The sequence below is a fragment of the Pelophylax lessonae genome, assembly GCF_965119305.1.
Source record: "Pelophylax lessonae genome assembly, chromosome: 1".
Classification (NCBI taxonomy): domain Eukaryota; kingdom Metazoa; phylum Chordata; class Amphibia; order Anura; family Ranidae; genus Pelophylax; species Pelophylax lessonae.
Window position 1 is genome coordinate 819929299 of NC_138768.1, and position 14321 is coordinate 819943619.

Consider the following 14321-nt stretch of genomic DNA (forward strand, 5'->3'; position numbering starts at 1 on the left):
GCAGCAAGTGCTAGCAGAATAAAACAGATTTGACTCCCTATGGTGTCCACAGCACCGCTCATGATCTCAGTTGCGAAAGCAGGAACTAGATGGGAGCAGCCAGCATACAATAGAGGGAAGGGCCAGCATAAATACATTAAATACAAAAAACTGTACAATAGAGATGCTGGCACAGTGTTTGATGGAAGTGTAGTTCAAATATGGTTGTGCACGTGACCGTTATGCATGGTCACTGCTCATACTCAAACTGGAAAGGGGCCCAAGAAACGTTGGCAGGCAGAACACACAGAGGAATTAATGAGGTTTAAAAATGTATTGGCTGCAACTTGAAACTTTTTAAAAACCTAAAAAGGTGGTGTAATTAAAAGCAAAGAGCTTGTACGAATAGGTAAAGAAAATAATTTATTGACACTTTAAGAGAGTGCCATTGTTGCTTGCTACATACACAGGTTTATCATTTATTATTCCACTCACCCATGGTAAAGCCACGGTAAAGCTGTAAGTAAGCAGTAAAGAGACGAGCTAGGCAGGTGAGCAATCTTCCACTGGTCTCTCCACCATACAGCTCATAGCAGCAGTGAACGAGTCCAAAGGACGAGCTGCCATAGTGAGCTTTGTCTAGGACTCCGCACAGCAGTTCTCCACTACGAATGATAACCTGGTGGTTGAGAAACAGTCAGGAGCAACATGTCAGCATGAGCTTATACCAAACAGAATTCATGACCGGCGTTTCGCTATATAGTTATGAAGAAAGGGTCCTAAGTATCCAATAAACCTCAATTTATTTTTAAATGTCTTCAACATTTCACAACAGATTCAGTTAAAGGTGACTTAACTACTTCTATAGATACAAGACCTGGAATATAGGAGAACCTTCTCAAAGTCCATTGTGCATGTGCTTTTCTGCCATCATATTTTACCCATAATCCATCTACAGACACTACCCTCCTCCTGGGGTAAAAAAAAAAACCCTTGTGCTTTCCTGGCAAGCCACAAATTTCTTGAAACTTCTTCAAAAAGAAATAACTAGATTTAAATTTACCTTACCCGACTAAGTTTACTTCATTTACACTAATGGCAGTAACACCAGTGCTATACTATTTTGATGACGTCCATTACGACTAAACGCGTTGCATGGAGCCTGGACACGTGACATTGCTGCACATGTGAACTGTGGTCATTTTGTTGGTTGGAACATTATATAGAATTGTAAGGACATGCTTGAATTTTACATACACTGTGAGAGTATTCTGGAAATCTTTTAATAAATATTCAATTTTTGTACTTACTACACTATAAGGCAGTCTTTTTTTCTCCTTTTGACACCCATGTATGGTAATCTGACCTGTTAAGAAATGCTCTCAGAGGTGATAACAGGATTTGAGCCATAATCTTTGTGCAGTCTCTGGTGAACAGGAATATGCCACATGACTGAGTGCAATTTGATCACCTATAATCTAGTGGTCCATTCCGGAGGGTAACAGGCCCAGTTGGATGTGGTGTTGATGGAGGAATGTTTTTCAGCACACAGAGATATATATATATATCTCAGTATATCTCTATCTATCTCTTTGTTATACACTCTGGGTGTTCCCTTTGTACTTGTGGAAACTCTTTGGACGGACTTTTCTTTAATAAGATCTGCATTTTATTTAGATACTATTTTAAATATTGCACAGTGTGTGAAGCTGAAGGGGGAAACGCACGTTTAATTTTACCTCCTGTGTATGCCGTCCACAATCACAGCATGAACTATACTGCTATACCAATGCTTTCACATGCCGTATTGACTTTTTAGTGAAGTAATAGATAAAAATCATTCGAGAGAGTCAATAAGCAAACTAATATACTGCTTACCTGAGACTCACACATGGAGTCTGAATTAAAACCCGGTATTGGCCTAGAAGGGGCCTTCACCCACGCCTTCCCACCAATCTTTGCCTTTCCCGTCAGGTTGAGAGGGATTTGATGATCTGGAATTACGTTGATGAGTAACGTAGAAACTACCTGTTTTAGAAGGAACACCATAAAAAGGAAGCGGGTACTTAAAACATCAAGTCAGGTCTATGACAATTTTCAATGTGTGTCATATAAGTGATTTGTTATTTATTATTCTTATTGTAGGAAGGCAACATGGTTTAATATCATATTTCTAGAGATAATTATAAAAGGGGAAATCCAAAAGCACCCCAGACTTATTTATTATTTCCCATTTTGAATGAAACCAAATTAAGTTTGTGTCAAAAACCTTTGTTCACTCTTGTGTGTCATAACCATGTTGGTATTAAATGGGACCTTCAGCAGAAAACTAAGGTTTTCCTTCTAATCTTCCTCCTCCCAGACACTGAAAAAAAAAAAAAAAAAATCACAGCAAGGAAGGGGAGGGAGGGGGTTGTAGGGTGTAATAGCGAGTACCTGTTTTTGCTGGTACCTGCCTCCCACTTCCTCAACCCTCACCTAGATACAGAAATTCTGTACTGGTTTTAACTATGAAAGGTCAGCTCCCAACTGGTCCACTAGACTGAGGAAGAGGGGAGAAGTTGGAAGAAGACAACACACATTGCACAGCGAGACAGCCAGGCTGTACAACCTTCTATAGTAAATCTGTAAAATACAAATTCATTGTAGGATGAAGGCGCCACCCGGTGGGGAATAAGTATAAATAGCAGGACATGATAAAGGATGGTAGTTACAACAGGGAAACTCCAGTAGTTTATATTCTAGAAAACCTCTCTCCAATAAGGTTTTGTATACATACACACTTTTGTTTTATAATATTGTATGTATGTGTGTATATAATACATACACACACACACACACACCTCTATCTCCTATATAAAACATACACTATATTACCAAAAGTATCCTTTACGGTATTGCTCATCCATGTCTTTATGGACCTTGCTTTGTGCACCACTATGCAGTCATGTTGGAAGAGGAAGGGGCCATCCCCAAACTGTTCCCACAAAGTTGGGAGCATGAAATTGTCCAAAATGTCTTGGTATGCCAACACCTTTCCCTTCACTGGAACCAGTGTTAATTTCGTCGACTAAAACCGACTAAAACGTTTTCGTCGACTAACACAATTCAGATGACTAAAATACGACTAAAACTAAAATGGCATTTTAGTCTTAAGACTAAAATACGATTAAAACTAAAATGGCACTTTAGTCAAAAGACTATAACTAAAACTAAATCGAAATTTGCTGCCAAAAATTAACACTGGTGCATGCTCAAAGCATAAATAATAACATATTAGATTTTTCACTCCAGGACCAGCAGTAGTATATAATGAGTTTGGAAATTGTAGAGAAATGCTTAAATAATGCATTACAAATTACAATTGAACTACACCCATTTGATTATAGATGACTAAAATGAGTTTTAGTCGACTAAAATGTAGGGCGTTTTAGTCGACTAAAATATACTGGAGTTTTAGTCGACTAAATACGCCTAAAATTAAAACACTTGCAGAAGACTAAAATAGGACTAAAACTAAAATGCCATTTTAGTCCTAAGACTAAGACTAAAACTAAATTGAAATTTGCTGCCAAAATTAACACTGACTGGAACTAAGGGGCCAAGCCCAAATCCCGAAACATAACCCTACACCATATCCCCCCCCCCCCTCCACCAAATGTTTGGGACCAGTGCACAAAGCAAGATCCATAAAGACATGCATGAGCGAGTTTGGAATAGAGGAACATGACTGGCCCGCACCTCAACCCGATAGAACACCTTTGGGATGAATTAGAGTGGAGACTGCAAGCCAGGCCTTCTCTCCAACATCAGTGCCTGACCTCACAAATGCGCTTCTGGAAGAATGGTCAAACATTTCCATAGACACTCCTAAACCTTGTGGACAGACTTCCCAGAAGAGTTGAAGCGGTTATCACTGCAAAGGGTGGGCCAACTCAATATTAAGCCCTACGGACTACGGTAACATTTAGAGTTCATGTGCAGGTAAAGGAAGGTGTCTCAATTCTTTTGGTAATATAGTGCATATATTACATATTTACTCCACAAAAGATCCATGGTAACACCAACAATGCAAGCACTTACCCCTGTACACCTAGTAAAAATAGTGTGGGAGTAAGTGCCCACACATCAAGCAAGGCATCTAGCCAAGGCATTTTACTATATCTGGCATCCTCAGGTGTCTTCAGAGCAGCCTGGAGGAACGACTAATATATATCCCACATACAAAGTCCCTCCTGTTAAGACATACAGATCTTTGGATATGAACTTTATAGTCTTGGGGGTTAACATGTTTGGTTGAAATAGTCGATATTAATATAGATATTCAATATTTTTGTTTTTGTTCATCCACACTCTAGACTTGTTTTGGCTTATAAACGCTAGGTTTTTAGATGTCTGGTATCAATAAAATTGGATGGCCATTTTGGAATATCCATATTCACTGAATTCCTTGTTTTTCCCATCCAAAATTTGAATTTATAAGGCATTGGTTCCAAAAAGGACAAATGGATGCAAGGGTGGTGTTTGGATTGCTGGAGGAAATACCATTTTGGGATTTATTTCTTTTTTTTGCACAATTTTATATTTAGCAGACTAGGTAGCAAACAAAAAGAACTTCATAGTTTGTGTTTACAAATACTTTAGAAGAGAAGTATGGCCCACGCTTTTTGGGCTATATTTATCTCTGCGGTCAGTTGACTTCACAGAGCCGCTACAGGCTCTGGAAGGTTACCGACAAGTATGTCAGGATCCACCCAGATTCCTGACTGGCAGCTGGATCAGCCGCTCAGCACGCTGCTGAAAGCCTGAGCCACCTGTTCCCGCCCCTACCAGTGAGCACTGGAGGGGCAGAGCACAGAGCAGTGACTGGCAGTCACTGCTCTCAGCTCAGAGGAGACAGAGAAGTGAGCAATCAGTGGGCACGTGATCACTCAGTTCTCAAGCTTAGAGTGGGCAGGAGACAGCTGCACCCATAGTAGGGAGTTTTAAATGTTTTTTTTTTTTTTTTTACATACAATCCCACAACTCTTAAATTTCTTTGGTGGTGTGCAATAGAAAAAGAAAATGGGAGAATCCAACTGACTGTAGAGGGGCAAAACATACAATGGGACAGATGAAGCCAGGTGAGATTGGACCGCAGTTCCTACCTCCTTTCACCATATAAAAAAAATGCATAGTTGGATAAAGCATGAATAAATCAGTACATGTTAGTAAACTAGCTAAAGTAAAACAACCATTAGCATAACCCTATTAAAGAATGCAGAACAGCCACAGCTGCTGCCAAAAAAAATACAAATTGCTGGTTTGCTTTACCTGCTTTCCTGTCCACCGTTTGCATGGTTTCAGGATTGCTGGTGGGAGGGTTTTTACCCGGCCCCTTATATCTGTCAACCCCCTGTAGACAAGCTCCATGTACTGTTCTCTGGTGAAGAAACAACCCCGGATGGTCATACTTGCCCCAGACACCATGTGATCCTGGATCAGTCCTGCCAATGGTGTCCCATCCTTTGGGGAAAAATAAACATAAGAGAAATTGCAAGACAACAGGAAATAAAAAAATAAATAAAAACATTTTTTTAAAAAAGCAAGCCGGTCTTCATGTTTTTTTTTCCATGAGCTGTTGAGAGTTTTCCGTAATAGGACTATGGTTTGTTATTTGGTAATGCATGAACTATGAATCCAATTTCAGTAAAGCATAGTTTCTATGCCAGAAAGGATGTATTTTGTTCAAAAACGTAAAACTCATATTCGGTCTGGTCACCCTTTATCATATTAGGGAGACTGCACAACGATCCTGCAGCAGCAAGGGGTGAGGATCTCCAAAAAGGAAACATTTTTAGACCATTGCCCGAGCCCCAAAAAAGAAAAAAAGACAGAGAGAGCACATAGTTAAGCTTCATAAGCTGTTTGGCCCATCAAATACCGGTGTTTTCAGGCACAAATGAGGCATATGTGTTTAGGGACCTGATCCCCAGAAGCAGGTATTCTGTGTTCGGGGAAAAAAACTCTGATCGCAACTGCTCTGCCCAGGTGCCACCGCAATAATTCGGTCTGTTACATTTTGAAAGGCTGCTGGATGCCTAACCCGAGCCTCCTGTGCGCCTGTATGCAGATGGGCTAAACCACCCATGCGCACGTAGCCTAAAGCAGATATCACTATTTTTACAGCAGGGGAACATTTCACATTAAAAATTAAATAAGAATAAAAAAGTATATATAACATATAGTTGTATTTTGAGCTACTGCAATGATTTTGCTTTATATGTAAATATTGTTCAATAAAGCAAAGAAAAGACTGTTGTGTTGATCTATCTAAAACCTGAGAGTGTAAAATCTGCTTCAGTTTGTTCAATTAAGCTTTGACAATAAAACCTGGAAGCTGATTGGTTTCAATGCAGATCTGCACCAGAGTTTTCACTCTCCAGTTTTAGTAAATCAACCTCTGTGTGCCAAAAACATCTATCTACAGTATCTCACAAAAGTTGGTACACCCCTCACATTTTTGTAAATATTTTATTATATCTTTTCATGTGACAACACTGAAGAAATTACACTTTGCTACAATGTAAAGTAGTGAGTGTAAAGCTTGTATAACAGTGTAAATTTGCTGTCCCCTCAAAATATCTCAACAAACAGCCATTAATGTCTAATCCGCTGGCAACAAAAGTGAGTACACCCCTAAGTGAAAAAATGCCAAATTGGGCCCAATTAGCCATTTTCCCTCCCCGGTGTCATGTGACCAAGTGTTACAATGTCTGAATGGGGAGCAGGTGTGTTAAATTTGGTGTTATGGCTCTCACTCTCTCATACTGGTCACTGGAAGTTCAGTATGGCACCTCATGGCGAAGAACTCTGAGGATCTGAAAAAGAAAAGAATTGTTGCTCTAAATAAAGATGGCCTAGGCTCCAAGAAGATTGGCAAGACCCTAAAACTGAGCTGCAGCATGGTGGCCAAGACCACACAGCAGTTTAACAGGACAGGTTCCACTCAGGACAGGCCTCGCCATGGTCAACCAAAGAAGTTGAGTGAGCGTGCTCAGCATCATATCCAGAGGTTGCCTTTGGGAAAATGACGTAAAGATGATGGACTGGCCAAGCAGGTCTCCAAACCTAAACCCTATTGAGCATTTGGGGCAACCTCACAACGGAAGGTGTGGAGGAGTGGAAGAGGATTCCAGTGGCAACCTGTGAAGGTTTGTTGAACTCCATGCCCAAGAGGGTTAAGGCAGTGCTGGAAAATAATGGTGACCACACAAAATATTGACACTTTGGACCCAATTTGGACATTTTCACTTAGGGGTGTACTCGCTTTTGTTGCCAGCAGTTTAGACATTAACGGCTGTGTGTTGAGTTATTTTGAAGGGACATTAAATTTACACTGTTATACAAGCTGTACACTCACTACTTTACTGTAATGGAACCGCGATCCACATTGTGTTTGTGGGCTTCAGTCAGTAAAACACTTCCTCCAGTCTGAACATAGATATCAGATATTCTAGCCGCCCCCATACAAAACTAGCCCAGAATAGCTTGTAAAGATCTCCAACCTTTATCGAACAAACTCAGACCGAATATATGCCTCATCAAGTCAGGTAAGCCTGATCACATTATCATATGCAGAGGAAATTGTGTACAGAAATAAAATTATCCTGAATTATCTAGCCATCGGGACAGAAACAATAGGTGAGTAAATCAGCATAATTAACAATTGGACAAACAGGCTTAACTGAAAACACATCACACCTTAATGCACAGACAATAGCAAGAGACTACAAGTACCAGACTGTCCGTCTCTTACATTGAAGAACATGGAACAGAGGCCAATGTGACCAGCTCTTTCAATGAACATGTTCAGAATCAAACAGACCAGGAATAGTCTTCATATCTTTCTTAAGATATATGGTGGATAAATAATACTGTTCCATTTGCAGTAATCCAAACCATATTCTCTGTGTCCATGAAGTACCTGTCCATTTCCTTGGTCACCCTGTGCCCCTAATAGACACAGGGTGACTTCCACATAAGAGGGGCCTAGAGGGCTGAGAGAGGGATTTCCCAACCTCTCTAAGGTAAGTGGTGTTCCACGGGCCCCACAACCAAAGCGACTCCCGTCACATTTACATTGCAGCAGTGTCATTTCTTCAGTATTTTTACAATAAAAGATATAAAAATATTTACAAAAAATGTGAGGGTTGTACTCTATCACAAGAATGATTTCATATGACTTTAGCTATGTATGAATATCATGACTGGGCCTTGCAATGTTTTACTGTATCCAACTAGAAGAGTTTTTTTGAAATTCTAAAAACAGGATTTTTTTTTTAGATCTGTAGTACCTTAGGTACCAAGTACTGCTCATCAGTACACGCTATGGTGTAGGCTTCTGCCCGGCCTAATTCACTCTGAGGGAAGTGAGCGTTCATTTCATCACCATCAAAATCAGCATTGTAAGCCTTGCAGTTGGCATAGTGCAGCCTCAGGACCTTCTCTCCTGGAAGAATTCGGGCCTTGTGGGCTTGTATGGATGGCCTGTGTAAGGTGGGTTGCCGGTTAAGCAGCAGGATGTCCCCGTTCTTTACATGGCGATACACCTGACAGAAACAAAGTACAAATTACATAGCACAGTAATCTCTATTACATAAACTAAACATATAACCCTAAAACAAGTTTAAAGAGACCCAGACTAATGATTTCTATAACAATCCTCCAGTAAAATTATATGCATTTATTTTATGCATGTTCTTTACTTGTAAAAGCCTCCCTTGTGTAGCCATTCAATAGCCCCAAGACTGCTGCCGAGTGCCGCTGAATGTAAGGTCAGCAGCTTCACCAGATGTATAGCTTTCACCTAAGTGACACTATAGTATTCCTTTTTGTTCCTTCTTGTCAGATAAATAAACTGTTATGCAGGAGGGGAGGGGGAAGGTAAAGAAGCTGGGCCAGCACAAACAGTTATAAAACATTCCCAGCAAAGGTGAGCGCAATGAAACGCGAGGATCAAGGGGGCTGTGCTAAGGAATTAACTCTTCCTGGTGTAGTCAAATGTTCCAAGTGTACAGGAACATTGTCAGCAAAATAAAAATCAATTATGGAAAGGAGTGGGGTCCCATACATATAAAAGATCACCCAATAATCAGAGACCCCAGCTTCTGAAGACGCCCAGAGGGAGGGAGCGAAACACGTAAGGCGGGGTTTACCAGTGACGTCACACGCAACCCAAGGGGCGCACACCGACTTAGTGTTCATAAGACATATTTTATAACTTTGAAAACAAGTGAGTGCAATCTGTTTCTAAACACGTTTAATAAAACAGGTTTACACTTAACTTTCCACCTATGAGTCATATCAAGACTATACAGAGATTGGAGGCAATTTGAGTCAGAGAGCAAAAGGAGTGGAGGAGAGATCATCAGAGGAAAAACAGACAACTGGCTACTTGGAAATTATAATGCATTCATTTCACATGTATTTAATGAGTGGGGACACAAGAGTGGAGTGTGTTCACATATGCACAGGATGATAAGACTGCACTTGAAGTCACACTGGATGATAATCTGAATGGACTGAATTAAAAAGACTTACTATATTATATATATATATATATATATATATATATATATATATATAATGAAATAGCAATTTTTGAATAATACTGAAAGGAGGGAAAATGGTTCATGATACTATTAGATACTAGGTAAGTATGTATGTTTATTTTTTAATATGCCCACTTTTTGCCTTAAGTTCCAGTGTTGCTGTCTGGTACACCAGATCAGAGAGGAAATGCTACAACCAAACCAACCTGCGGCAAGAATACTTCAGATTACTGAGATAATACAAAATCACAGGGACTCACAATCTTGGAGGTCAATCTCTGTACACCGGTGGATGGGGTAAGAAGCTGCTTTGCAATGGCCTCCCTCTGTGCTGCATCAGTGGCACTCAATATTGTACGTGAGCAGTCTTCACTGACCACTATGGAGGCTCCAGGGTGAACGTTTGGCCCATTCATAACAGACTGTCTCAGTTCCTGCACGTTCCATGGTGTAACAGGCTGGGGGTAGGTCAGCTTTGTAGCAAAAACCTTATACAGAAAAAAGTAAATCCATCAGCAGTGAGAAAAAATAAAGAGGTCATTAATAATTCCAAATTTTTTGGTATACATTTCACACAATGTGCTGTGACCAGTGTTTTACTGGATTGTAAAAAGTCAGTCATGGTAAAATGGTGCTGCACTGTATAATGCAGTGCATTATACAGAATCGCATGTAACTGCACAGCAGCCCTGCACATCGCACCACTGTACAGGGACATGAATGAAGTGTACTTTTGCACACTTAGATTAAAATCCGTATAAATAAATAAAAAAAAAAAAAAAAGTAGCAGGCTGATGCACTTAATTGGATGCTACACCGCCCCCTACCATAGTCGAAACAGACAGCTGCCGGTGAGATATAGTACTGCTGTTTACTCTCCGGCATCTGTCTGTTCAGTGTAAAGGGGACCGAAGATAAGAGGAATTTTGACACCTCTGTAAATTCCATACCTTGGAGTACAATACAGAACACAGGCCAAAGGGGAGGCATCCGGGGAGCATGGCCTTTTAAAGGTTTGCCAGTGCCCAATCACCTGAAGGTACAGTATATGTCTATAACCCAAGGTCTATGGACTACTTTAACTGTGCCCTGTACTGCATGATTGGGATAAAACATTTTAGTACAGTGACGAAGGGTTAGGAACTTCTGATCTGCTGTCGATGCCTTCCAGTCCAGGTGACAACACTCCCTAATACTTGTATAGGGGTCAGAGGGATGACAGATGAGGACAAAACTCCCCATGAGGTCTTAGGCAGAAATAAAAAACCCTAACTGAAATTTTCTTTCTTACAAAAAAAAAAAAAACGAAGCGTTGTCTTGGAGTTTGACTTTAAAAAGTGTATTTAAACCCAAGAATAAAAAATGTAATATTTTGTAGCACATCAGTCCTTCCTTCGATGCAATGACTGCAAAAGATCATTTTCTTTTAGGCTTTTTCCCCCTCCTACTTTTAGTTCAGTGAGTCTGCCAGTAACACTTCCTATCCTAGGGTGGCAACTGAAACTCACCAAGCTGTAATTATGTTGTCCCCATAGAACAAGAATACAAACCAAAACCACTGGAAAGTGCCCATCTCCTGTGTACAGAGAACCTTTAGATATCCCACCTACAGTACGTCACCTCTACATACCATTGGAATTCCAATCTCGTTGGTGCCAATGTACATATCGGGGCAAATAACAGATCGTGCAGCATAGTCCACACGTTTTCCCATCATGTGTTTTCGAAACAGACCTTCTTTCTTCTCCAGGATCTACAATAAAATACAGATCATTTTATCTGAAAGGCATCTCAATGAAGACTTTGTGAGGAGAAGCCATTTTTTGAAGCCACTCCCCCTGCTCCCTTCTTCCTGCATTGTCCTCATCTCAAACATGCATGTAACATACCTAGGGAGCATGCTCCCCTACTCCGAATTTGAGGAAATCTGCGTTGTGTCCAGAGCAAGCAGTAAAGGTCAAGGACAGCAGGTGTTTGGATGCCCTGTGGCAGAGCAAGTCACTGGGGTGTTTTTCTTAACCTTTATGGTAAGAATTCAATAAGGTATAATACACTGAGCCCTTAGTAATTTTATATATATATATATATATATATATATATATATATATATATATATATATATATATATATAGTATACAATTGCAACCAAAGTCATTTCTTGTAATTAAATGTTACTAAAAATTCCCTTTCCTTTTCAATCTGCAGCTCTGTAATTTTCTGTAAAATGCAATGCACTATAGCTACAGCAGATGGTGTACAGAACGCCCCCCCTTGAAAAGTTATTTCCTGCTTGTGTGATTGGCTCGCTGATTTTCCCAGAAGTCTGCACTAAGATACAAGTCAGATTTTGGGCATCCCCTGAAAGAAAAATGTCATTTCGGGTAGGATGCTCCCAAATGGAAATCACATCTAAAAGGGATGCAGATAGTGCCAATTTCCTGATCCCTGCAGGTGCAGCAGCTGATCAAGAATTATAAAATCACTTCCACATACATACAGATTTACTCTGTACATGGACACAGACAAATATTTATTTCTTCAGAATAACAAAAAGGTAGGAATTTGCAACAAACTGTGAAAATCCTTGTAAAATGTACAAAGATCACCCAAAGAAAAATGTTTTTTTTTTTTCTTAACAAAAGTATACTTACTCTTTAAAAGAAAACCTGCCCGGAAGGGCAAAGCAGTGCTCCTCGCTCACACAGTCTTGACTTTCCTTTGCTCCAACAAGCCGGGAGAGAGAAAAGTAAGCCATGTAAGCTCCAAGTAACTCCAGCTGAAGCTTACACAGGAGAGAGGCTGAGGACTCTTTCCTAACTTTAAGTGACAGCGCTTCGCAAATCACCAAAGCTGTCACATGAGACGAAAGGGTGCAAGTCTTAATGTTCCTCCCTACCTGGGAGTACAGAGTATTTGTTTTGCATCAAGAAGCTGTATCAAACAGCTGGGAGTGAAGCAAAGGTACTTACATATGCTGCTGGAATGTGGGGAAGGGGGGGGGGGGGGAGTTATTAAAGTGAACCTCTTGTTATTTTCTAGGAGACAAAGTGCAGATCTGCTTTAAGTGTTGAAGCAATACTGAAGTTTGAAATAAACTCGCATTTTTTTCTAGACAGGTTTCTCTTTGGGTTAGAAGGAGGAGTCTTTAAATTTAAACTTCAATGCAAAATCTTTACATTTTAATTCCCTTTCTTTCTGTAGCCTAGGCAAGGATTTACCCATCCAATATTACTGCTGTCTGTGTTCCTATTGCAGAGGATTCCCACTCACTCAAGAACCCTGGTGGTAAGCTCTGCACGTCAGTTTCTGACTTTATCCATTTCAGTGTCTAATCTGAAATTCATTGCTGCATTTCAGAAATCCACTGAGGGCTATGCTGGTCAGACACTTAAAATCTGCTCATATAGTTCAGCCCAAAGACATCAGCAGAAAGCTCTGACCTGCCTGATTCCAGGGAACTTGTCTGTCATCAATCTGTCCATATCACTGTCAAACACAATGTTAACGTGACTCTGTAACCGAATCCAGGAATTGTACAGCTTGTCTGTGAGCGTCTGCCCGGGCAGCATGGCTAAGAAGGAGCGATCAATGACTGGAGAAGGTTCACTCTGCTCCTACAAAACATAGAAGTGGAAAGAGAAAAAAAATATATAAGTAGTCTTATTTTAAATGCATTTTCTGATGCTCAGCAAACATAAAATATGCAAGGTTAACATGTATTTGAATTTATACTTGATTAAAATGAAATCTTTTACCTGCAACCAGCAGGTTCTATGCAAAGGTAATACCGTTTTGGGGGGGGGGGGGGGGGGTACACAACAACAGTTAAGTTAAAAAACAGCTCAGCAGCAGGAGAGAACAAAATTACACAGACTGCTAGACAACTATGAGGGATACCCTTCCCTGGGCATGCAGAGACAAGACCAGTAAAGAAAAGTCAATTTGGCCAGGCTGCCAACAAGCATGCGGGTACAGGATGAGTAGTCTTCGACCCAGGACATTTGGTGCATCGCCAAGATTTTTAAGGATCATTTTGACACAATAATATAATACAGGGTGTTGTGACCTCCACTGTGCCACATCCATAGTGACAGAAGCAAAAAATCCCATACCAATGTTGGACTTGAGAAGTTCACCTTTATTTAAAAAAGTAAATAAATAAATGCACCTCTTTTTGCAAGTAAAAAAAAATGTGAATTTATCATTTTTAATTCGGAACCTGGAAAGCATTGCATTACATTACAGGGTTAGATAGATTAATTTTAGAATGTGACTGCGAGTAGATTTGAAGTTAGTTAGGTGTTGGCTAAAATTCTATTTTACCTAAAACTGCCATGGGTGAAACATAATCCCATTTATAGCTTGCCATAAAATGACATTTGCCCTGTTTCAATAATTTGTGTCACTAACCAAGGACTAATGTGCAGATCAGAAATTAACAACTGAGAACATTTCTTAAGGTCTTACCAGGCTGATTTCGGTTTCTTGCAGTGGCTTTGTCTGCTCTTCCGCCATGACGGCCAGAAGCTTCTGTATCACCAACACATCTTTGAGGACTGCCTGCAGGTTAACTGTCTGTCCATTAGTGAACATTTGATCTCCCAGGCGGTTTACCGGCCGATAGCTGTAAAAAATACATAAGTCCATTATACCAGTTAGGACAGGATGGATTAGCAGCAACAGATCTAAAGGCAGCCTAGTAAACTAGAATCTGTTTAACCAACCTACCAAACTGCCAATACAGTTAAA

The 14321-nt window shown here is 40.2% G+C and overlaps 1 protein-coding gene across 1 annotated transcript in view; it reads right to left on the reverse strand.

Annotated features, from left to right (window-relative positions):
* The window catches only part of POLR1A (RNA polymerase I subunit A), a 257236-nt gene that overhangs the window by 192168 nt on the left and 50747 nt on the right, over window positions 1-14321 (reverse strand). The window contains exons 9-16 of the mRNA XM_082267319.1: window positions 14040-14196; window positions 13013-13186; window positions 11203-11325; window positions 9833-10060; window positions 8316-8570; window positions 5293-5484; window positions 1858-2007; window positions 475-658 (exon numbers count right to left, since the gene is read on the reverse strand). Coding sequence (XP_082123445.1) covers window positions 475-658; window positions 1858-2007; window positions 5293-5484; window positions 8316-8570; window positions 9833-10060; window positions 11203-11325; window positions 13013-13186; window positions 14040-14196 — 1463 coding nt within the window. The remainder of the gene's footprint in view (window positions 1-474; window positions 659-1857; window positions 2008-5292; window positions 5485-8315; window positions 8571-9832; window positions 10061-11202; window positions 11326-13012; window positions 13187-14039; window positions 14197-14321) is intronic.